Here is a 25,207-nt window from a genome sequence, read left to right on the forward strand (position 1 = left end):
GAACATTTAGTGGTTTTAAATAAATTCTGAAGGGAAGAATATGTTGTATTTTTAAATGTACAAATACCTTAGCAGATACCATTTTTTTTATCATGTCTTTTAAGCTCCTGGGCTTTGCTGCTGTACGCTTTGAAGTTTGTTGAGTTGATATCAGTATTTTACTTACAAAATGTTTGATGCAATAACTAGAAGTGATGAAAGCAATTAAAAACTACTTTTGCATCAGAGATACTACAAAGACTTGCATTCTTGTACTCTAACAGCCCATTCCTTTCTTTGCTTTAGCCCCCTAATGAATGATGGCACAAATTCTGGCAATGTTGGAAACCTCAGCTCAATGCCAACAGCTGCACCTCCTTCTAGCACCGGGGTAAGGAAAGCATGGCATGAACATGTCACTCAGGACCTGCGCAATCATTTAGTGCATAAACTGTAAGTATTCACCAAGACCACATATTTTTTCTTGAATATTTTTAAATAATTTCAGTATTGCAGTTCTCCTAGCTGAAAAGTTGTTAATGAGAAAGTAGTGATGCTCTTGACACTGTGCCATTGATAGTGAGCCACTGTCTTCAACTCTCCTCTTTGGTTCATTCTTCTTCCTTTTTAAGGGATGGAGTAGCTTATATGGCTAGTAAATTTGTTCTGCTGTAATAAACAGAAGTATTTAGATTCTAGATTATCAAACCTCACATTCTTTTATCACTGAATTTGCTTTAAATTTGTGGGGAATAAGACAACATAGATTCTATTTTAATCAGTTTTGATACATTTTTGCATCTCTGATGTATAAGGGAACGTGCTGAGTGAAGGTTATAAAGCTGTATAGAATTAGCAGTTTTTCTATGAAGAATTTTTCTTTTATTCTTTCTCATCTCTTGTAGTGTCCAAGCCATCTTCCCCACTCCGGATCCAGCAGCACTGAAGGATCGCCGCATGGAGAACTTGGTGGCTTATGCAAGGAAAGTTGAAGGAGATATGTATGAATCTGCCAACAGTAGGGTATGTTTCTTCAGTCTGGGTATCCAGAATATATTCAAGAGCTGTTGTATTGCAAATCTTAGAAGCATAAGGAAACCCACAGAAAATAATTTTGCCGTTGATGAGTGAAGTCTTGCTTTCTGTCTGTGACAGTGCTTGTGTGGCACCTTGCTTTTTGATTGTCACTCCAAACTAATTCACCTCCTTCAGGTCTATAAAAACACAACATTGTGCTGGCCATTTTCTATTCCCCCTGAAAGTCTGACTGATGCCAAAGAAAACTTGAGCACAGCTTACGGTTCTTGATGTTTCCCTTGTTGACGTTCCATTTTATGAAAAGCTCTGTAGATAAGAGTTCTGATGCCTCTTTACCATTGGAGCTTTTGTCTAAGACCCAGTCATGTTAACCTTTTACCTACAGTGTTATAGAGTAATAATTTCTCTGCTACTCAGCAGCACAGAGAGTGATTTGGCTAAGACAAATAGCACTTTCAGCTAACAGTAAGAAATCAGTTTGCCTGTGTTTGTCTTTTGCATGGGAAACAAGTCAGAATTACCTGTTCATGAATTCTTTGTCTCCAGTGAGGTGTCAGCTCAAATCTGTATTACTCAGAAAACAAAACCCTGTTGATTGACACACTGAACATACTATTTCTTTATGTCAGTGCAGTTTTGCCACCTTAAAGGAACCACTCCCTGAAAGTTTTCATCAGGTAAAAACAGTGGTGCTGTACTGCTGTTTAACTAACTAATGAAATCTTACCTGTTTAGAATCCTGGGGTATTGTCATGACATAAGAGACACATACCCAGAAGTATCTTCTCTTCATCATGTAAAATAGCTGTCTGAGCCTTGTTGGCACAAGTCGTCTTTATGGGAATTTGTTTAACTGACTTGGCTCCAAAGCAGTGAATTTGGAAGAAGGGAATAGTTAAGACATTCTACACGATTGCATGGGGAATTGGATCTTTCTTCTTGAGGAGCATTAGTTTTGCTTTGACACTGAAAAATGGGTCAGTATAAGGTGTCAAACTGCATACTAATATGTGCTCCTTGTAAATACATCCCTTTTCAGAAGTCTTTGTAATGTGAAAGTAGCACAGTCTTAAATGCACAAGTAGAAAGGTGAAGCAGAAAAAGGAGCTCATGCTTTTAGAGTGGACAGAAGGCTGGGCTTTCTTAACAAGACTCACGAGGGGTACTCATCTCATCCTGATTTTCTGAAGTGAGCATGGATCCTGCTGTAATAACCAATTCTGGTTCAGTTTGATGTGGATAAAACGATTCTGAGACAAATACATTGCTGAGCCGTGGCTCCACGTAATGCTGGGTTTACAGGCAGGGGTGTCCCCACAAAATAAATGTGATCTTGGGGCTTTGTGGCATTATTTTTGCCTTTAACAGGTGTGTGATCTCACGCTTGGCAGATGTGTCCAGCAATTGCTGGCAGGCAAAATTGTCTCCCTTGCTGTGCAGTGTGAGTGCCTTATTTGATCTGTTGTCAGGGTAGATTCAGTAAAATGGATTTTTTTTTTGTCTTGTGCAGATGTAGTGTTTAGCTGTCTGTGCCTGGGGATTATTTTTCACTGATTTTTCTCAATTCCTCTGAGGTTTTGTTTGATTTTGCTTATTCCCTGCAATGCTTGTCGGTAATCAGACTCTTTCGGAAAAGCAGTTCCCATCTTTATTTAAGAACTGATCTGTCCTTAACACCTATCTCCAGAAGTTTGTTTTGCATAACTGTGTTTCTGGGGACATCTTTTTGTTTTGTCTCTGCATTAGTGGAAATGCTTGTTAGGAAAATATTGTTTAAAAATCATTAACATGTAGAAACTGAATCTTGCTTTCTACAAGCAACAGAGGCCCTGTAGCCTTTTCCTTTGTCTGCTAGCCTGCACAAAGTAGATGCAGTGAATAGTCATGAAGCCAAGTCTTCTAAGTGTTTCCTGGGAGCTTGGTTTTGCTTATCTGGGTTAAAGCAGGGATGAGACTGTCTTGATTTGACAGTTCTGAAAAGAAGTAGTTCCTGTTCAACTTGGCAGGCGAATGCATTAAAAACTGAAGCAAAAACAAATCAGCTGACTATTCAGGTAGGCTTGCATTGTTTCTGTCATTGCTTTCTAATACTTGATGTTGAGTGCCATTTTTCTTTTTTTAGGATGAATACTATCACTTATTAGCAGAAAAAATCTATAAGATACAAAAGGAGCTAGAAGAGAAGCGGAGGTCTCGTCTGCATAAACAAGGGATCTTGGGAACGCAGCCAGCCTTACAGACACCAGGACCTCAGCCCCCTGGCATCCCACAGGTGGCTGCTGCCATGGGCCAGGCACAGCCTGTGAGGCCTCCCAGTAAGTGCTTCTGCATCGGGGTAGGCACCAGGGAAAGCAAAGTGGGACAACAGGGTTTTTGGTTCTTACGCTTCGGCTGCAGCCTTACAGGGTTTGTGCCCCTGTGCTTTTCATACTAATCTTGTGTTCAGACACTGAGTCTTTTCTCTGACCATTTATCTGTTTCTGTTGCAGATGGGCCTATGTCCATGACAACTGTGCCTATAAGTCGTATGCAGGTTTCTCAAGGTATCTATGTTTTCTTCTCTAAGAACGCTTTGTGGGTGCAAAATAAAGCATTAGGGGGAATGCTGATAGTCTCTTCCTATCTTGGAATTGCACTTGGGGGTGGGGGGAACTACTGGGTCTCCCTTTTTCAGCACTGTTCTTTGTTGTTGCTCTGAGATGGTAATGGTCTCAGTGCAGTCACAGAATCATAGAATCCTTAGAGTTGGAAGGGACCTCTGAGGGCCATCTGGTCCAACTCCCCTGCAGTGAACAGGGACAGCACAGCTAGGTCAGGTTGCTCAGGGCCAGATCCAGCCTTGCCTTGAAAGTCTCTAGGGATGAGGCATCAACCACATCAACCAAATCTCTGGGCATCCTGCTCCAGTGCCTCACCACCCTCACTGTAAAATATTTTTCTTTATATCCAACGTAAATCTAAGTCAATAGATGCTCAGTACTTTGCCAATGGCTGGGAAGTAGTTCAGTTGTTTCAAAAAGAGGAGAGGGCAAGGAGAAATATGTTAACTGCAGAGCAGGAGAGCTTCAGTATGTTTTTATCATTAAATAAGCCCCAAATACACCTGTGGCTGGAAACTTATCACTTCAGTCCTGCACATCCTGGAATGTGTGTAACTGACAATATTCTGCCTTGGTTTCTGGTGAGAAAGTATATTTTAAAAGGTATTCTTGTTTTTTTGTGCAACTGATGTTTGCCATCACTAATTTAGGCTGCTGTGGGACTGTGGGTAGCTTTTTCCCAGAGTCCAAGCTTCAGACTTACAGATATTTCAGCTTCCCCCAGAAGAGTATCCCCAATTACTCTGTATCAATAAACCATCCTATGGTGTTATATACATACAGCATTGTGTCTTTACAAATCATCCACACTCCTCATCATTTTTAAGCCACCATTAATTATACACTCCTTAACTGGCATTCTTCTAAATATTTTTTGCATCTTGCTTTCTTTCTTAAGCCAAGTAATTTAAGCAACATTCAAGGAAAGAAGTGATGGAGGGCAGTTAAAATTTAGCCATAAGAAATGTGAATTTTATAGTCGTGTCATAGAGAATTGGTCATTTGTGATGACTTGTTCCTAATGAATTGTTCTGGGGGTGCATTTGCAGGAATGAATCAGTTTAACCCCATGTCCATAGGGAATGTACAGATGTCACAAGCACCCATGGGACCCCGTGCAGCTTCTCCAATGAACCATCCTGTACAAATGAACAACATGGGCGCTGTTCCTGCGGTTCGTACTTGTTGTTATCCTGTTCTTCTCAAAATTGGTTGATGATATTTAACGGTGTTAACGCTGTTCTGAAAAGGCCATGTCACAGAGTAGGACTGTAAATTGTAGGATAATTTCACGAAAATGTACCGAGTCTGTCAAGCTTCTATTGAGGCATTTGTTTTCACTATTTACGTGTTTTAAAATAATGTCTTTAGAGAGGTTCATATCAGAATTGCAATATTCTGCAAGGCTGTGGAAGAGCAGAGTCCTTTCAGCAGCTGTTTCTCTGCAGTATGTGTACTTTCTTTACTCCTTCAAGAAAACATGTTTTTACTCTTAAGGAAAAAAAAAAAGCACCTATATATTTAAAGTGTTAGTATAATTTGAATATTAGTATAAATTGAATATCAAAATAACTCCCTCTTGAATACCACGAAACAAATGCTAACGTTCTGTGCGTATGCCCACTTCCATTTGGTTTACTGAAGCCATTTTTCATTTTATTTTTTGTCACATCTTTTGCCTCACTACTTTGATGGTATTTTCCTTTGTCTTGTTGCATGATAAAAAACATTAACATCTTTATTTGGTATTAACTTCTAGATGGCAATGTCTCCTTCCCGAATGCCTCAGCCACAGAACATGATGGGAGCCCATTCCAACAACATGATGGGTCAGGCTCCTACCCAGAACCAATTCCTGCCTCAGAATCAGTTTCCAGCTTCCACAGGGGCTATGAATGTGAACAACGTTGGCATGGGTCAGTCAGCAGCCCAGGCAGGGGTGGCACAGGTACGATGTATTTTCTGATACCTGCATTAAATGCTTTTAATAATATTGGTCTGATGTATTTTATTTGTGTATCATTGTTTATTGCAGTCATTCATGACTTTCAGGACTATTATCTCCATATGCTTACTTGGGCAGTGTCGTATAATTCCCAATGTATATTGTAAAAATATGCTGATGAGATGTTCAGGGGAATATTAGAAATTGTTTATGGGGCACATATGAACATACACCTCTGGATTTGCATGGACTTTATTAGCCAGCTTTAAATCAAGAATTACAGTAAAGTGGCTGGGGAAGGTCTTCTAAAATCTTTTGTAACCTCTCTACTTCCAAGCAAAAACCATTTTCCAACGAGTAGATCTTCTTGTTGCTGTTGTAATCGTTGTCAGTGAAGTAAGGGCTCATTTATGATGCCAAGGTGTGCGTGTTTCCAGAGGAAGAGATTTGTTGGGTGCTGTATTTTTCTTGTTTGTTTTTTGCCTGGTTTACAAGTAAAGTAGGTTAGCTGAGACCTCTGAGGTTCTCTGGTCCATCCTCGAATGAGAGGAAGCTTAGATTGTGAGAGGCAAGTTTTGAACAGCTTCACGATGAAGTACCTATAATTTCTTGGGCCCTGGTTCAGTTACTTGACCAACTTTGTCAGGGGGAAAAAAAAAAAAAAACAGAATCCTGAATTTTTGTTCCTTAAAACTGACTTTATATAGACGATATAGAATTAAGTTTTAATTTAAATTAAAAACAAAAACAGCATCTTAAGCCTTGTGTTTTGCAATAGGGCAGCCGTTAAATGTGTTGAGCTCTTTTCCAGAGCAGGGCTGCTGGTCCTGAGCTAGAGTGTATATTTACTTGAAACTGTTTTGTATGCAAAATGTGACCTTTGCCCAGCTAATGACATGATTTAGAGACTGTCTGCAGGTTTGTGTTACTCAGAGATTGTGAGGATTCCTTCTCTGTGCTGGTAGTGTTTGTGGAAAGTGATGCGTGAGGCACATCTAAGTTTAGCATCAAGGTCTTTGAATAAAAGCTGACAAAAATGATTAGAGAATTCAGAGCACAGTCATCTGCATGGCATAGTTAGTTGTGTTTTAAAGATTATGTCAGTGCTTAAACGTTAATTGTGATTCCCAGAGTTTTGGGAGTGATGTGTCTGTAAGAGAATCCCTTTCCCTCCAGCAGGGGCAGGTTCCCAGTGCTGCTCTTCCCAACTCCATGAACATGCTAGGACCACAGAGTGGTCAGCTATGCCCACCAGTGACCCAGCCACCTCTGCATCAGACTACACCTCCCGTGTCCACTGCTGCTGGGATGCCACCTATTCAGCACCAAACACCGACTGGAATGACTCCTCCTCAGCCAGCAGCACCCACTCAGCCATCCACACCAGTCTCATCTTCAGGACAGACCCCTACACCGACCCCAGGTTCTGTTCCCAACGCGACCCAGACACAAAGCACGCCTACGGGGCAGACTGCAGCACAGGCTCAAGTCACACCGCAGCCTCAGACCCCAGTTCAGCCCCAGTCTGTGCCAACCCCACAGCCATCCCAGCAACAGCCAACATCTGTGCAGGCACAGCCACCTGGCACTCCAGTAAGTATCAGCTACTTGTGTTTTCTCTTGTGTAGTGGTGTTCCACTGAAGTCCTCCCTATGTATAGCACTGCATCATGAACGTGTAGAGTCCGTTTGTTGTATGGCTGTTGATTCTAGCTTCTGTTTCAGAGCAAAGGATTCCTTATACAGATACGTAAAAACGTGTGTTCAGATTATCTCAGCATTGTCTGAAGGAGGGGGGGGCATAACGAATGACTTCAGTCTGCTCGAAGTAAAAATGCCAGCAGTGTTTAGAAAGATGAGGAATATCAGGCCTAATAAAATATTTGGCCTTAATCAGAATCAGTCTTTTCTGATCATAAAATTTGTGTAGGCTTTTTTCTTTTAAGCTTTGTAGTGAGGAGGAATGTACCGTGTTTTACTGGGCAGGTGTTTTCTCTGTAAAAGAAACCTCTTTGTTTGGAGCAGAGATCCTCCTTTGCTTTTACTCTGTAATACAGAGTTACTGAATGTGTTCTGTAGAAACTTGACTACAGTGAGCTCCTATATCCATGTTCTGCACTGTTTTAGAATATCATCTCATGTCTCTTTTTTGTGCTGTTCATTTTTTAGTAAAGGAAAGTATTTCTATATATGCAGTGTCTTTCTTTTGTACTGTTTTTACAACAGCTATCCCAGGCAGCAGCTAGTATTGATAACAGGGTCCCCACCCCTGCCTCAGTTGCTAGTGCTGATACGAATTCCCAGCAACTAGGACCAGATGCACCAATGCTAGAAAGCAAATCAGAAGTTAAAACTGAAGAAACTGAGCCAGAGACTAGTGAGACACAAGTGGAAGCTAAGACTGAGGTAAATGAGATTCTATACAGCTTAACTGAAAGCAGTGATAGATATAAAAGCACTTAATGATATGTCTGAATTGATGAGCTAAGGGGCGAGAAGAGGGTAGTTACTGGAAAGTAACTGTCCTGAGGAAAGCCATGGATGGAGAGTGCTTTGACAATCTCATAAGCTAATATTTGAATGACTGAAGCCTTGAGTCATAGATGTAACAGTGCATCTTGTTGCCTCCTTTCTTAAGGTGGAGGAGGATTTACAAGGATCTTCACAAATAAAAGAAGAAACAGATGGAACTGAGCTGAAACAAGAGCCAATGGAAATAGAAGAAAAGAAGCCTGAAATAAAAGTAGATGTTAAGGAGGAAGAGGAAAGTGGCACTAATGGAACCACTTCACAATCCACATCACCATCTCAGCCCCGCAAGAAAAGTACGTGTATGAAAACTGATTCTTCTTTCTTGCATACTTGATTGATGCAGCCCTTCTGTTTTCTGCGGTCTTTGTTCCTGCTGGGAGGGGCTTGTTTATTTTTGAAAGTAGAATTCTTTTAATGTTACTTGAATCCGAGGTGAGAGTAGAGTGTTGTGTTCTTAATGCCAGCAGTATCCTCACAGTTTCCAGTTTCTGCCCAGAAGGACTAAGGTGGTAAGGGAGTGGTTGCTGCTTGGGTGATGTGCATGAGTCCCTCCCTCTGCATCTTAGCCAGAGCTCTTTCCCAATAGCTCAGTATAGATGCAAAAAGAAAAAAAAAAAGAAATATCCACTGCTAAAGAAAACGGCCAAAAAATAAATTACTTCTCTTTGTAATGAAGGCAAGATAAGTTTTTTTTGAACTCAAACTCAAAAACCTGAGCTGTCTTGACACTTGGTTTTTTAGATGACCGTTTCTGTGTTTAGTTTTTGACCAAAGGTGAGCTTTCAACGTAATGTAAGTGTCAAAAAAAGGAAATAGAAAGTTGCATTCTATTTCATTTTGTCTTTACTTTCAAAGGAAACTACATGTGATTACTTAGAAGAACATTACAGATGTATGAATGTGATCAAGAAAACATAGTTTTAGTTTGTACAGCTTGAATCTTGATCTCTTCTATTGCATTTAATTATTAGACATAGCCTTTCTATAATACAGCACGTTTTCCTGTAGATGTTCATTTCAGTTTGCAGCACAGTGTGGCAGCCAAAGTAGAGTGCACTGCAGAGCCTGTTTCAAACCAACAATTATAAATAAGTTGAGTTCCCAGTGGAAAGAATCATTGCTCCTCCTTCAGTATTCTTGCAAGTAAATGGAGGCAGTAGCTGGGAGAAGATGGTTCTTACAGAGCTGGTCTGTGCAGAGCTATACTATGTCATTCTGGTGATTCAGGCTGGGTTACTGTGTGTTTCCAACACCTCATTTAGTAACACGGTTCTTGTCTTAGAAATACTGTCACTAAGTAGCCATATAGAGTAATTTATGTGCAGCCCTGGCAGGTACAACTGCGTGCACAATTTTAAGCTGAGCCATTTTCTCACCAAATAGTTTATCCAACTTTAACGGAGCGTTTGCATTTAAACACAGAATAAACCAAGAGGTATTCAAGAGCAAATACATTGAAGTGTGCTTAAAGGCTTTATGGTATCTTAAAACTGCTTATGAGACTCATCTCATGTTTTTTCATTTGTTACATTGGTTTCATTTTCCATTGGTATTTGAGACTCCTGATAGCATGGCAGGGATGAAGAGCTGCACTCCAGAGTGACCTGGGATGCAGATTGATGCTGCAGCTGCTAGGGGGAGAGTCTCAGAGCTGGAAGTGGTTGTAGAGTGTGTGCTGTGAGATCTCATCTAGCAAATAGTGACCAGGTGTCTTTGTGTTTGAACAGATTCACCTGTGCCTTTAAAGGAGTGTCTTTTTGAGTGGCTTCTGCTGTGCACTTGGAGTCTATCAATACCCCACACATCCAGTTGTATTGAACACTGTAGGTTGAAGGGAAGGCTTTTGTTTGCTTGCCCCTTCCCTTGCAGTCTTCTCAAAAGAAAAAGTGGTTCTGTCACCTCTTCTCATTGTAGCTGCCTGCCTTACAGCTTGATGGCCTGCAAGATGAATTTTATTGGTTTTTTCCTTTATTATAAGTCATAATAATGCAAGGCCTGGTTTGAGTGAAGCTTCCCGGGTGTATTATTATTTTGACGATGTCTTCATCTCCCTTTCAGAATTTTCTCCTTAGTAATCCTAAGCAGAATTTCCTATTTGAAGAAATGAAACTTTTTTTTAAAGTTGAAAAAGAGAGCATCTTGCTCTTCTCTGGCAGGTAGCACATCATGATGCAGGTAGAGATCTCTCTTTCTTCTTCCCACCTACACACCCAAGACAAAATTGGGATAACTGGATGTGCCAGCTCCTTACAGAGATGTACTGCAGGAGGAGAACCAAGAGCATATAATTGAGGAAGAGGAGAGAACAGTAACTTTCCTGTAAAATCTGCATATAGAAAGATGCTGTGATCAAATGCTCTGTTCTTAGTCACCACCTTAGGAGCTAAAGATGAAGGCAACTTTTCCTTATATTTTTAGGTGAAGTCATAGCTCTGAATAACTGGATTTTGAATACGTATATATTTTAAACCAAAATGAAAGTAGATGATAAATGTTCTCAAGAATGATCATTAGTCTTTAAGGAACTTAACAGAAGTTCTGCTGAAGCTCTGTTCTGATTTAAATTGAGATCAGATCTGTTCAGAGAGATTCTCTAGCTGGTGGTACGTTGTTATGTGGGTCAGTGCAGGGAAACTTCTTACAGCAGTGTCAAGCAGATGTCCAGAATAGATCATTAAAAGGTACTTTCTGACTTTCAAATAAATGAAGTCATTTGGATTATCAAGTTCATAAAGTACATGAATAAACAGTTGCAGAAACGATACAGAATACTTAAACTGTATTTCCCACTGTTCTTGAATTCTGTAGTACAACTTTGTTTATACAGTTTTGAGAGTATATATTAGGACTCCTTCCATAGAAGTAAATTACTGTGTTGTCAGGAGTGAGGTAGTGGAACAGCTGAAGTGATGGCTGCATTGCTTGGTGCCATAAGAACAGAGGTAGTGAGGGCTCAATGCAGGCGTACAGCAGGGCCTTGCTGCAGCCCCTCTGGCAGCTTGCAAAGCCCTTTGCCGTGATGTAGCTGGCTGAGCTGTGCTAGTTTGCCACTTGTACACGAGCAGCAATCCTCTCCCAGTTACAGGCAGTGCATTCAAACTGTCTTTCAGCTTCCCTTTGCCCTGCAGGGACTGTTTTCATCCTGACTAACAATTTCTAGGAGCTTCAGCATCCACAGGTGCTTGAAAGCATTGAGTCCTTAATGCTTCAGAAACGGTTGAGTTGCATCAACTTAACTTCTAGTGCTTTATTTCAGTGTTTTGAGATGAAAAGAAATCCTCTCAGAAATAAAACACTAATAAAAAAGAAAAAAAAAGCAAATTAAAAAAAAATCCATTATTTTTTTTTTACCAGAAATTTCCCCTCCCAGAGCCAATTTAGATCTTAATAAAGCACCATCTGAACAACACAAGCAATGATCAGCCTCAAAGGGGTCACTGTAGCCCTATTGATTTAAGTGCTTTCAAGAGAACTCCTAATTGCTCCCTTTTATTGGTATTGTTCTCATTTCAGCCAGGTAGATAAATATTAAATGCCATCCTGCTCTTCTTAGTTGTTGTCTTTTTTCCCTGAATAATAGGCATTCTTCCCTATTTAAAGCCCCTGTTCCTAAGGAAATGAATGTAATTACACTGCTGAGATGTTCTAAGAGCTCTCCAAGTTATCATTATTTTCCAGAAAATGCATTGCCTTTCTTGTCCTTGTCATCCACTATTGAAAGAAACATGGCTGTTGCCATGCCACTGTTGCCAAGTGGTTGTAACGATGCATATAAATCTTGGAGGTATTAACACTTTCAAAATCAATTAACAGTCCATTGGACTGGGACTGTTTGTATGCCATGGCCAGAAAATCCCTGTGCCAGCTCTCAAGACATCTGGTTACCTACTGGAGAGATGGCTCTTCGGGATTCCTTTGCTGGAAGAATCTTGACACAGGAGCAGCTAACAGTGTCAGAAGGGAAAGAGAAAATATGCTGTTGATCTCCTCTCTGAATGGTGAAGCTGCATCCATGTTGAAGCAGTGGATGGTTAATTTGCTTCTGGATAAATCTTGCATCCTCTAGAAGATGCATCGCTGCATTGTTCTTAACCCCCCTGTACTGAGAATGTGATCTAGTATGATTCAGTTAAATACAAAAACTGCTCAGTCGTCTCTTGATGATACGTGTGCATTTAATCAACAATGTAGATGAGAAAATCACTTGTAAGATTTTTTTTGTTACAGCATTTCTTTATTTTTCTAAGGGAATTAAGCGGATAGGAGACCCAGAAGGAATTTTTCTAATCTTTCCATCTTTCATTAACAGTTTTCAAACCTGAGGAGCTGCGCCAGGCACTGATGCCTACGCTGGAAGCCCTGTACCGGCAGGACCCGGAGTCTCTGCCTTTCAGGCAGCCCGTGGATCCCCAGCTCTTAGGGATTCCGGTGAGTTGGCAGTGAAACACCAAATGCTGCACTGCTGTGCCTTTGCTCATATAAACGTTTCATTGGTTCTGCACAACACAGTGTGAACAGTTTGATATCTTAAAAAAACGTTGTGTGTTTGTTTGAAGGACTACTTTGACATTGTGAAGAATCCTATGGACCTCTCAACCATTAAACGTAAATTAGATACGGGGCAGTACCAGGAGCCCTGGCAGTATGTGGACGATGTTTGGCTGATGTTCAACAACGCCTGGCTTTACAATCGCAAGACTTCCAGGGTCTATAAGTTTTGCACTAAACTTGCAGAGGTGTTTGAACAGGAAATTGATCCCGTTATGCAATCCCTTGGCTACTGTTGTGGGCGCAAGGTACGTCTGCCAGGGACTTGGACACAGTCACACTTTTGTAAAGAGCTTTGCTTGACTGAACTGATAAAACGTGTGCTTTGTGTGGACTCTTAGCTTTTCTAATTGAAATAAGGAAATGGAAGGGCTTGTAAGAGTTTGAGTTTTCATCACCGCACTAAGAGCTAAAAAAACCCCATTAGGTAGTATCCTTCTTGTTATTATTCTGTTATTGTCTTCATCTCCCTCAGAGACAGAATGCCTTTTCTGATCAAAGGAGTACTAAAATTCTTTGCTTCCAGTGTCCATTGCAATCAAGTAGGTGGCTAGAGAGGTCAGCCCTTCGCTTCATAAAGCCAATTACTGTAATTCCATTAAGAGAGCTTTGCTAGTATATTTACAATAGCTTGAGAAAGTGTAATAACAGTGTATTATATCCTCAAGTTAGCCTAATAGTTACTTGATTAATAAAAGATTACATCTTAACATTTCTTTTCTCACCATTTTTTTTGCAGTATGAGTTTTCTCCACAAACTTTGTGCTGCTATGGCAAGCAGCTGTGTACTATCCCTCGTGATGCTGCCTATTACAGCTACCAGAATAGGTAAGTCCTTGGCTGCTTTTCTTGTTTTTCTTTTTTTCCTTTTCTTTTGCCTTATTCAGGAAAGCAGTATTGTTTGTGTTGTCTGCAAGTGTGGAGGAGGATTATCAATCTTCTCTTTCCTTTGTCTGCTAAGTCAGGAAAAAGTTGGTTGCTTACCCTTGCATGCTGTCCTTTTGCAGGTGCCCCTCTAGTTTGCTGTACTGCAGGTAGATAGACATGATGCTTAGCTGCTTGCTGTTGACGACGCTGTGCTGCTGAAGTGCAAGTGCTCTGTGTTTTCCTCAGTAGCAATAGCAGGGCACACTGGAGGGAGAAAGGTAGAACTGCCAAAAGGGACTGAGATAGCTATGTTGCCTTGGTCTGGAGAATTACAAAAACATGCAGCTTTTGAATTACTGTCAGAGTCTAGAAAGTAAATGGTGCAGTAATAACGTTTAGCAGTCTCTCTCTTATCTTCTCAGTACTTAATTCTTTTTAAACTAGCTGGGACTTATGTTTACAAACTTCTCGGACTCCATGAAAATATCAGAAAATAATACTTGATACTGAATTTTTTTCCTTATTACTACTAGGATTTGATGTATGAATGTTAACAAGTAGCATTGCAATATTTTCCATTTGATACACAAATCAATGATGGTATACTGAATAACAAAGCAAACTCAGAACATGGCTTTGTTCTCACTTTTGGCTGCTTTGATTTATTTTCTCCCCCAAAAAAGAAAAAAACGACAAACTATAGATGTGCTGTGGCACCAACTTCCATTTCCCCATTTAAAATGAAGTTACAGATTTCTTTCTGAGGGTTTGACAGTTTGCAAGCCATGCCAGCTTTGAAGTGTGCAGCAGGCTGTTGTCTGAGCAAAGTTATGGAATGAATCCAGGCAGTCAGTGCTTGCATTCAGTCTCCCTGCAGGCCGTCCCTACGTCACCAAATGCGTTGTAAGATGGTGTAAGACTGTTGTGTACCACTGAGCTGGAGCAGCACAAATGTAGGAGATGAAAAGGTGTTGCTTTGCACTGTGTTGGGACCGAGGTAGATTGCACTCTTACAGAGGAATGCAGATAGTGTTGTTACGGAGGAATGTCGATTCACAAGCTCTCATAAAAGGTTTTGCACAGCTGCTCTGAACTCTCAAAAAAGTCTGAAGAGAAATAAAGCAATAAAATGTATTTACATGGATAGTACTTCAGTGGCCACTGCGGTCCTTAAATACCGGTGCTTTGTGATAGGATTTAAAATACATGTCATATTATACATCCAGATAGTGTGGTACATAAATAGAATAACAACCTTAAAAATAATTGGAGGAGTCATTTCTCATTCAAACTGTTTGGGTGTTAAATCACCCTGGTTACTCACTGGAAGGCTGCGTTGGTGCTGATGTGAAGGTTGGTGCTGCAGTGGGTTCCTCAGGGCTCAGTGGTGGCAGCTTCCTACCTCTGAGGGATGAGGCAGGTTCCCTCAGGTAAGGTTTAGTATTAAAGAGCAGGTGATAAAGGGACACTGTGAAAGGGCAGTCCATGCAGGGCTCAGCGGGCAGTAAGAGAGATGAAATGGGCACAGGTGTATTGAGAAAGAGTGGGGAGCTTTTGGATTTGGGCTTTTCTGGCTTGTTTGTTTTGAGGTTTGTATTTCAGGCTGCTAAAATCAAGAGAGGAATCTTTTTATAAGTTTGTTTGTTTTAACAGGGTATTTCTGAAGCTCAGTCACTGTATTCTGAAGTGTGTGTTTGGCTGATGGGATCATAGAGACCCCTTATTTGTCAGCTCTATCGTTCTAAAACAGTCAAATTGTTTCCTACAACAATGGTATTCACATCTTAATTTTTTCTTAACAAAGAAATTAGTGGAAAAAAATCTGTCATTCCAACAAAACTGTAGTTGTTTGAATGTTCCTGGCTTCTTCAGCATACAGAACAGACAGCACTGGGTTTACTGGAAACCAGGTGTATTTACAGCTAAGAATAATTAGGCACTGTTCAATAAATGAACTCTGCCCCTGCAATTCAGTGATTGAAAATTAGTCATTTAGAATAGAATCGTTTGGCTTCCACAAATAACACAGAAGCTTAGGTTAGAGCAAGCGTTCAGAAAACGCACTTTTTCTGTGGATATCCATTTGAGAAAAAGCAGTGGGTATTTCAGGTGAGTCCTATCTAGAAATTCCCTCAAATACACTTCAGTTGCAGTTGGAAACTGGCGTGCTGACACTGGCTGAGCCTTCTCAGGACTTTGATAATGAGCCATAATGTGACTTATCTCTGATAGACGGGAATCAGTCACCTGAACAGTCTGCATTTGAAAAGCTCTCCATTTTTCATGTGTTGCAGTGAGCATCTTCCTTGAATTATCTGACTGTTGCAGCTGGAATGTCGTATGCTTCCCACAGCGTTTGGTGAATATTTGTAGCAGCGTGCAAAAAAGCAATAAATTAGGAGCAGGTCTCCATTTTCACTGTATTTCAGTTTTTCTTTCTTCATCTTAATCCCACGTATGAAGGTTGGACTCTTGCTAGCTTTAGGCCTGGCTCTGCAGCACAAAGCAGCCCAGCGTGGCTTGCTGTGTGAGCTGGGGCGGTTGTGTCGGTTGTTCTGAACATGAGTGGTAATTAACTACGTCTGGGATTGCTTACATTGAACCAAGTATGAATGGAAGCCGTGCCGGTGGGCTTTTCTGGTTACACACCCCTTCGTTCGGGTCATCCTGTGTTTCAGTGCTTCCCCGTTTGACTCCTAAAACCATCAACCTTGGGAGTGAGTGTTTGTGAGTTCGTGGGGTTTTTGTTGTTGTTTTTTTAATTAAAGTAAATGGTATAGAATGACGTGGTAAGAAAAAAGCATAGATGGGCAGCGTGTAAAAAGCAGACAAGCCCCGGCCCTGCTGTGGCTCTGTCACCTGGGCAGTGTGGGCTCGGCACGAGGGAGCTGCAGTGTCACTGCCCACTCCTCAAAAGCTCCGCTCTGGAATTGCTCTGTGCTCATTGTGAGCCATTTATCACTCCCAAAGACTACAAATGAACAGAACCAGTCTGTTTTTTTTGTTCTCCTGGCCTCGTTCAGTCGCATTAGTAGCAGCTCCTGGTTTTGCTTGAGAGGATGATGTGTTTAATCCCAGCTGAGCTGACCTGCAGGAGATGAGGCACGGGCAGTTAGCGGTTGGCTGCGAGCAGGGAGCAGACATCTTAGCTCACGTGGTTGCTATCAAAACTGCAGCTGCCCTGCCAGCAAGGTTATTACACGGCTAGGTCAGCAAGGGCTGTGTTAAGTAGAAAGAACCCACCCCTTCTTCCTCTTTGTGTCACTGCACGCCCAGCCCCATGTAGAAGCAGCTCTGAGCTTGCTGCTGTGTTTCAGTGGTTCCTGGCGAGCTGGGCGGCTCCTGGAGCCACAGCCAGCTGGCGGGGCCTGCAGGAGTTGGAAGGCTCCTAAAACCGTGCTGCCTTCACACGGCCCTGGCTGCAGCGCTCTCCAGAACTCCTTCCCTCCATGCGCTGGGTGCCAGAGGACCGGGCCCTGCTCACCTTGTGCTTTATGGCCGTGGTGTCACGGCCTGCCTCTGCCACAGGAAGAAGTTCTGGCCTGTGTGTTTCAGTGGCTCGGTGGCTTTGGTTGGCCGCTGAGAAGCGCAGCCTGGGATCTGTCCCCTGGCTCACAGCAGTTCAGGCGTGCGAGGTGCGTTGTAAGGGACAGAGCTGCCGTGCTGACCTCCATCCCTTCAGTTGTTGGTTCCTTGTGACACCGAGTCTCGTTTGATGCCTCTGATGCTCACCGTTCGTACAGTTGTAGCGTTTGAGTACTAAAACTGCATTTGCTGTGCTGCCATTGCTGCTTATACTCTCTCACTCTTGAACCTCCATAAAGCTCCCTTATTTTGATGATCCTTCGTGGCCTTCCTGCATTTTACAGCTGTGGCCTCTCTTTGTTACCTTTGTTCATGTGTGAATTCATATCCTTTCCAAACATTTAGCCTTTCGTTTTTAATGACCCAGACAACAACGTTGGTTCCAGTTCATCTGAAGCAAAACAAAACGAACAATTTAAAAACTAAAAAATAAAAAAAATCTCTGAAACTTAGTTATTTTTTTTTTTTTCAAATGCAGATTGTATTTTTGTGGAGTTGCATTCCAATGTACTCAGCTCGGTTTGTTAAAGCATTGGTTTGCTGAGTGTAGCGGGATTGGCTCTTGGTCTGGGGACCAAAAATTCTCTCCAGTCTCGTATTCGATTTGTAAAGTTTAATTGCACATCGTTAACGTACCCGATGAATATATTGTATGTATGTACAATATTTGATGTTGTTCACATATATACATATATCGTATTTATATAGATAAATGGCTGGAAACTCTGACCCATAATTGCATTTCTGTTAAATGTTTGTCTAGAGTATGGATTTGGTTTCATTTATATTAAATAATAAAAGCTGAGCAATTGGTCACATTTATTCTTACAGTCAAATAACTTTTGAATTGAATATTTTAATAGCTATTTTTTTTTTCCAAAACCAAGTGTTTCTGCTTTTATAGTTTTTACTGACAACCAGTAAATGCTTTCAGCATATTTTCTAATTGCTTAAACCTGTAAAAGTGTGTTCCAAAGGCTTCTTGACAGGCTGCTTTTTTTAACCAGAGGAAACCCAATCAGTCTCAAGCCTGCAATCAGAGCGTTTTTTTTTCCTTAAGCAATGCAAATCAAATCCAAATTCTTAAATTTGAGGCCTCTATAAACGTAGCGCTTGGTAGCTACTGCATTAATCCTGCCCAAATTTGGAATCTGACCCTCCACTCTGTTAGTAATGATGGCCGAAATGTATAAAATGAGACCGAATGCTAATCTGTGCTTTGCCTTGGCTTTCTGCTCTGTGTTGTCTTGGTGTTTGCGTCTTACCTCTTACGTCTGTGCTGTTTGTTCCCTCCCCTGTTCTCTAACCCTGCCGTCCCCTGTTCCTCCTCATTGTGCACACTGACCCACCAATCAACCAACAAACCCCCCTCGGCGTGCGATCTGCCCTGCTCTGGTTGCTGCCTCCGTGCTCGGGTGGCTGTGTGTTGGGCTGGACCAGTTCACCCAAATATGGCCTTCTTGCTGACAGGTATCACTTCTGTGAGAAGTGTTTCACTGAAATCCAGGGGGAGAATGTCACCCTGGGTGATGACCCTTCCCAGCCTCAAACGTAAGTAGTTTTCTTTCTTCTTCGTGCTTTGTTTTCGTTCTTAAAGGAGGGGCAGTGGGTTGTTCTGATGCCTGGCTTGGCACTGCAGCCAGTTGTGTCTGTGGGGAAATGCTGTCTTTCTCACTAGTGGGTGATTTTTGTAGTAACTGATGATTGGTGGCTGTTCCTGTGCTGAGTGTGCAGGTGCCCAAGTGCCACTCGTGCCCAGTTTTGCTGCCTCAGAGCTGCCCAGGCTGCAGGGCTGGCACTGAGCAACACACTCGGGGGGAGAAGGAAGCTGTGCTGTGAACGTCCCTGGGCTCTGCTTTCACATGAAAGGTTTCTGCCAGTCCTGGCGCCTCACCTTGCAAAGCACAGCTTTTCCTTATGAAACCAATGGCTTGCCTTTAACCCAGCCAGAAGGATGCTGTGAGATACGTGAGCAGCACAAGCTGCTTTGGAGGGTGGCTGCTTTACTGGCTGTACCTTCCCTTGTTCTTGATATTTTAAACTTACAGATATGCTGTTTATTATTATTTTTTTAATTCACGACAGAAAATGAAATGGGGAAAGTATTTTCTATAGCTTAAAATGAATTGCATTCTCTGAATAGAAAACAAAAACTGATACACTTCCTTCATATTTGGTTTGCTTGTTTGCTACAGTTCAGAATAGCATGATATAGTGTCAGCCTCTGATAAAACAGTGCTGCTGAGTTTTCATGTTAACTCTTTGTCTTTAGAACCATCTCTAAAGATCAGTTTGAGAAGAAGAAGAACGACACGCTAGATCCTGAGCCGTAAGTAACCAGGCCACTCTTGCTGCTATGATCACTGACAACTTTCACTAGTCCTCTAACCAGCACTTCAGAAATGAGAGAGGGAGTAAAGAACTCTCCCATTTTCTCCCATCTCTGCCCAAGCAGACAGTGAAACCTTTCTCCAGAGTTCATAGCGCCACATGTTAATATCCTACAAATAAAGGGCAAATTTACACATTTACTTTTTAAATGTGGACCTTTCTGATGGCTGCCACTGTTGAAAAAGGTCATGCTCTGCACTGCATGGTTCTGCCCCACTGCCCTGTGCTGCTCTGGAGCTGCTCTGTCCCTTGGAGCTAATTCAGAGACTGGTGAATACCCACATCATGCAGTGACAAACTAACCCAGGACAAACAAAAAGTGGGGGGAATTCCATCCTTGCTGTGCTGAATTGGCTCAGTAAAGCTCCAGCACGCACCAGAATGGCGTTGCCATGGGAGTGACAGAAGAGCACGATCCCTTTTCCTGGTGGTGAGCTGCTGCCTTGCCATAACCCCACGGGGATCTTGTCCTCCTGTAACCCAGCTACACGTGCTGAACGCTGAGGAACACCCTTGCTAAAAGAAGTGGGGTAGAAAGCTTGAAAGAACTTAAGGTTGTGTGAAGCAAAATGTTGGCAAGTGTTTGAAGTGACTTTCTTGTAACTCACTTACTTGTTGGTTTCATTTAAGTAATTCCTAAGGTGTGTTTTGCCCTGTGCTGCATAGCCTGGCCCAGGGTGACCCTCCATCATAGTGAGCATTTCATTCCCAGCACCTGCAGTTTGCCATTCTCCTCTCCCCATTTAGCTAGACTTCTGAAACTCCTTTTTCGCTTCACTCGAGCGCTTAGCCACTGAAAGGGACATCCTTCTCATGAGTTTGTTAGCCTTGGGAAGGTCACATGGGATATTTCTGTAGCAGCAGCGTTATGCTTCCTGCTGTCCCTAAGTGGCTGCTGCAGGATTTAATCACTGCTCGTTTGTTCTCTGGCAGTTTGTTCCTCTTTTCTCATGCTTGCAGGTACTAGGTAGAGCTGCTCTGCCTTTTACAGGCAGGCTGCTGAGCTCACCATTGCAGTGGAGTCCATAAACACTGTGGCAGCCTAGACAAAAGAGACATTTATTTTGAAGTATCTTAAAAAGAAAAACTCAGAAAACTCCACTGCAGACCCATGCAGGCAAAGGCATGTTAATACGTGTCCCGTTGGCGTGGTTATTCATGAATGACTCCCTTTTGCATCTACAGTAAGTTGAGCAACCATTTAGTCAGCTTGTGGTTGATGCAAAAACTGGCAACTAAGTCTGTAAAGGTATTGTTAAACAGAATTCTGTGAAGCTGGGAAAACTCCAAAGCTCAGCTTAGAAGAAGATAGGATCGTAGAATCATAGAATCACCGAGGTTGGAAAAGATCTCTAAGATCATCCAGTCCAACTGTTCACCCATCACCATTGTTTCCTACTAAACCATGTCCCACAGTGCAGCATCTAAACATTCCTTCAACACCACAAAAAGAGAACTCAAGAGCTCACATCTGACACTTGTAACTAGTAAATTTGCAGGTCTTATATATGCATGAAGAGTAGTGGAGGGTTGGCTGTTGTTCTTTCTGCTGAATTCTGGAATATTACCTGTCTAGCAACAAAAGTGATGGGCTGTTCCTTTTCCTTCTCAGGTTTGTTGACTGCAAAGAGTGTGGTCGGAAGATGCACCAGATTTGTGTATTACATTATGATATTATTTGGCCTTCAGGGTAAGATGTTTGTTAGCTTTCTAAGCCTTGTATGATAAGACTGATGTTGTTTTCGTAATTAAGATTTTCTGCGTTTGCTTTTTAATATGCATCACTGTCTTTTAGTAGCTGAGTACAAATGGACAAAGCATTTCTAAATTTTTCATCTCTGCTGTCATTTCAGTGTGTACAGATGAAAAAGTACATGAAGCAAATTTGTTACGTACTCAGATTTCTATGGTTCTAAGTGATGGGACCTGATTGACAGTAGATTCGTGTACTAAAAAACACAAATGCAGGTGTAGCTGTTTGACAGACTTAACCTGACTCAGAAGGGCTTAAAGGAGGACCTCTCCTCAAAAGGAAAGCTCAGATCCAGAGGACAATACATTGTACATTGATAGTTAAAATTTGGGGTTCAGACTTCGAGCTGGATGTAGCCAGAATTGGATTTGTCAAGTTTTTGGCACTTCTGTTTTTTCTCTTCAGGTTTGTTTGTGATAATTGCCTGAAGAAAACTGGTAGAACACGTAAAGAAAACAAGTTCAGTGCTAAAAGTAAGTCTAATGTTTCTATTTCTATGTTTGGTTTTTCTCTCTGCAAAAACGTTTCTTCCTTTGCAAGTATTTGTCAAATATTAGGTTTCTGATTGAGACTGTTGTCATAATAGATAGTACAGGAGCATTTGCAAAATGGGGAATGGCATCACCTGAGGTTTTGCTGGTTGTCAGTATTCTAAAGACCTGATCTTTATGAGTTTGTAGTCAGCCTTAATGCTCCTGAGGCCTTTGGCATCTGTATACCTATTTTTCCAAGACAAAAAGAAAGCAAAAGAAACAAGAAGATGGAGAAGGTAAAAAGGGGAAAAAAAAGGAAACAGAATAAGGCTGCATGCACTTGCTGACTGTATTTTGACACGTTTCCATGTAGTGTTGAAGTTACGGTAAATTACCATCACCTTTGTGCCCTTGAAGTAACATGTAGTAACAGGTGGTGCTGCATTTCAGGTGCACTGTGGTGGTGCCAAACACTAATATGTTTGAAAAGTTTTTGTTGCTCCTTGGACTGTGATAGAACTGTCTGGTGGAATAAGTAACCAGTGGTGTTAGATATCTGTATTTTACAAGTAACTGCTGTTATAACCTGTTGGAAATGTCACTAAGAAGCATGCCAAAAATTTCTGGGTCAACTTGTCTCCATCTCCTGAGCAATCCTTACACAGACACTCTTTCCATCAGAGAACATAACTTGATAACTTCTGTATGTGATGGAGGGCAAAAACGGCAACAAAAAAGGAGTAGGGACTGGCATTGGAAATGCAGCATCAACAGCATGAAGTATAAAATGACTGAGTTTAGAAATAGAGTGATTCAGATGTACTTTGAAGAAATGGAAACAAACTTCATTGGTGAGAACTTGTGGATGCACTTTCTCCCTTGTTCTTTGGTGCTTTCAATTTCTGGGTTACTTTGTTGTACTGAAAGTTTGCAAGCCTGACTCTTCCAAATTCCTTCTAAGAAAGGAGTGGTTTTGCATTAAAATACATCTTTGATATGATCATATGTGTTGATTGCATTTTCAGCACAATGAAAGGTTTGGAGCAAGATAAGGGAGGGGGGAGGAAAGGTGGCGTTGTCAGGTTACAGTAATCAGAGCCATCTCTGGGGTAACCTGACATGTGAAATAGTATTGTTGAAAAGATGAAAATTACTCTCATTAAAAATAGCTGAAGATTGTAAGAGAATTGCAGAATCACAGAATGGCCAGGGTTGGAAGGGACCTCAAGGATCACGAAGCTCCAACCCCCTGCCACACACAGGGCCACCAACCTCCACACTTAATACCAGCCCAGGCTGCCCAGGGCCCCATCCAACCTGGCCTTGAACACCTCCAGGGATGGACGGGGCATCCACAGCCTCTCTGGGCAGCTGTTCCAGCACCTCACCACTCTCTCTGTAAAGAATTTCCCCCTGACGTCCAACCTCAATCTGCCCTCCCTCAACTTCAAACCATTTCCCCTTGTCCTGCTGTTATCCACCCTTTCCAAGAGTTGATTCCCCTCCTGTTTGTAGGCTCCCTTTAGGTACTGAAAGGCTGCAATGAGGTCACCCTGCAGCCTTCTTTTCTCCAGGCTGAACAAGCCCAGCTCCCTCAGCCTGTCTTCGTAGGGGAGGTGCTCCAGCCCCAAGAGAATGTTAATGAAATAAAGAAATAAAAATGCCATTATAGGAAACCATTTTAAATAGCTGCCTTTCCTTTTATATGCTGACTTTACAGTTTGTATTGATTTAAATTCTTACATGTGCAATTTCTTACAAGTGTGCAGTTTTTCTCTAACATAACTTGAAAAAATCTGAGTAATCAACATGTAGTTTGAGGTAGTTTTGTTCTTGGGGCATCTGAACAGGGAAGTAATGGAAAGCTTCTCCCTTTGTTTCCCTCCTTTCCCTACTCCTTGCCTACCATCTTTTCTTTCTCCCACAGTGATGTGTAGCCCATTGGTGGGCTCAGCTCTAGGGACCAGTTTTCCATAGCAGCACTATGATGGAAATACAAGAACAGGGAAGGAAAGCTTCCTCTTGTTGTCAAAACTTGGTCTGTCTGCTGACCTAAAAACGAGTGGTGAATGTTGGAAGCATTAACATGTTTTCTTCCCCTTCCTGTCACTCCTCATAAAAACCCATACAGAGTTACCACCAGGATTTCTGCAGTCTTTCAAGCTTGGCATCACTGCTAACAATCAGGAAAGCACATCAGTCAGCTGAAAGCTGTTCCTAATGTGTATTAAATGAAAGGCACTTGAAGAGGCATCCTTACAGAAGTCCCAGTAAGCCAGAAATGGGATTGGATTCCTGTCTGTCCTGTTGCTCACCCAGTAACAAATGTTCACCATTGCTACAACAGCAAAAATGTTGTAGCAGGCTGCCTGGAAGCCTGCCATGTTGTTGGTGGTGTGGACACCTTTTTCAGATTTGAGCTACAGTTTGAATTGGGCGCTGAGCTTTCGTTGGAAGTTTATGTTAGATGTGTTTAAGAAGTAAAATACAGGTGCTTTTAAAGAGCTTTCTCATGTTCTGACATTTCAACCATCCAAACCTGGGATTTGGATCCGTGCCTTACAGTGTGTATAATCTTAATGCTGCTTTTTAAAATATATCTTTTTTGGTCTTTTTTTCTTAGTTTTTCCACATCTTTGTGTGTTACAGCATAAGGAGGATGGAGATACCCTTTGGTTGCTTAGTGTTAGGGAAGTGGTAGGAAGAAAACAAAGTAAGACTGTAGGTTCAACTAAAAGAGCTTTCTGAAATTCCAGCTTGTCAGCTGAAACGGAGCTGTTTCTGTTTTCTCCTGTTTGTTTTGAGAGAAATCAACAAAACCAAATCATTTCTTCAGAACATATCTTAATTTCCTTTAAATCACCCACCTTCTGATACGTGTGGAAAGCCCAGTATCTCCAGTCAGTGTATAGAAAGTGGTAAAGGGAATAAGTGTATTTCCACTCCAGCCTTCTTTCAAATTATATTCTGGTTGCTGGTACTATAACTGCTAATGTTAGAACTGGACAAGGTGTAAAGTAAGGTGGTTGTGTTCTACAGCTTGTGTAAACTGACTGCAAAGTAAGCACTTAGCTGTATGAATTCCTTAAAAAGGGAGCCAGGTGTGTTCAAAGGAAGAGCTCATTTCCCAGGATTGGTGTCCAAGCACCACTTTTAGCAGAGACATTTCTCTGCAGCATTTTGAGCTCCGTGGTCAGGAGCACCAACAGCCTTGTGTTGGTGGCTTGGGAATGCCTGCAAAATGGAGAGCTGAGAGTTAAAGACATGTTAGTGAAATGAACACCTGTAGACAGAACCATCTGTTTCACAAAAGGCAGTAAGTGGACCATAATAGCAGAAGCAGAAATATTCATTGGTGAAGTACATGCAAACAGTAGAATAAGAGAAATGGTCATTAATCTTCGAGTGGAATAGTGTGCTGCTTTTCCTTTTCCAATTGAAGTTGAAATTCTCACCTTAATTTCTGTCATTATTGGTGGGTTTGTTTGAAAACAGTC

At 41.7% G+C, this 25,207-nt stretch overlaps 1 protein-coding gene across 6 annotated transcripts in view; it reads left to right on the forward strand.

The window, feature by feature from the left end:
* The window catches only part of CREBBP (CREB binding lysine acetyltransferase), a 78,964-nt gene that overhangs the window by 40,177 nt on the left and 13,580 nt on the right, over positions 1-25,207 (forward strand). For 2 of the 6 annotated variants that reach the window (XM_031595265.2, XM_031595261.2), the window contains 16 exons: positions 286-432; positions 885-1,002; positions 3,140-3,332; positions 3,507-3,560; positions 4,667-4,791; positions 5,377-5,565; positions 6,739-7,155; positions 7,788-7,967; positions 8,200-8,386; positions 12,403-12,521; positions 12,650-12,889; positions 13,381-13,469; positions 18,534-18,644; positions 19,366-19,422; positions 21,097-21,174; positions 21,643-21,710. In XM_031595265.2, coding sequence (XP_031451125.1) covers positions 286-432; positions 885-1,002; positions 3,140-3,332; positions 3,507-3,560; positions 4,667-4,791; positions 5,377-5,565; positions 6,739-7,155; positions 7,788-7,967; positions 8,200-8,386; positions 12,403-12,521; positions 12,650-12,889; positions 13,381-13,469; positions 18,534-18,644; positions 19,366-19,422; positions 21,097-21,174; positions 21,643-21,710 — 2,372 coding nt within the window. The remainder of the gene's footprint in view (positions 1-285; positions 433-884; positions 1,003-3,139; positions 3,333-3,506; positions 3,561-4,666; positions 4,792-5,376; positions 5,566-6,738; positions 7,156-7,787; positions 7,968-8,199; positions 8,387-12,402; positions 12,522-12,649; positions 12,890-13,380; positions 13,470-18,533; positions 18,645-19,365; positions 19,423-21,096; positions 21,175-21,642; positions 21,711-25,207) is intronic. The other 4 variants (XM_031595262.2, XM_031595264.2, XM_031595263.2 and 1 more) reach the window with 4 other exon arrangements.

This window comes from Phasianus colchicus, chromosome 16, assembly GCF_987193195.1.
Source record: "Phasianus colchicus chromosome 16, bPhaCol1.hap1.1, whole genome shotgun sequence".
Taxonomy (NCBI): domain Eukaryota; kingdom Metazoa; phylum Chordata; class Aves; order Galliformes; family Phasianidae; genus Phasianus; species Phasianus colchicus.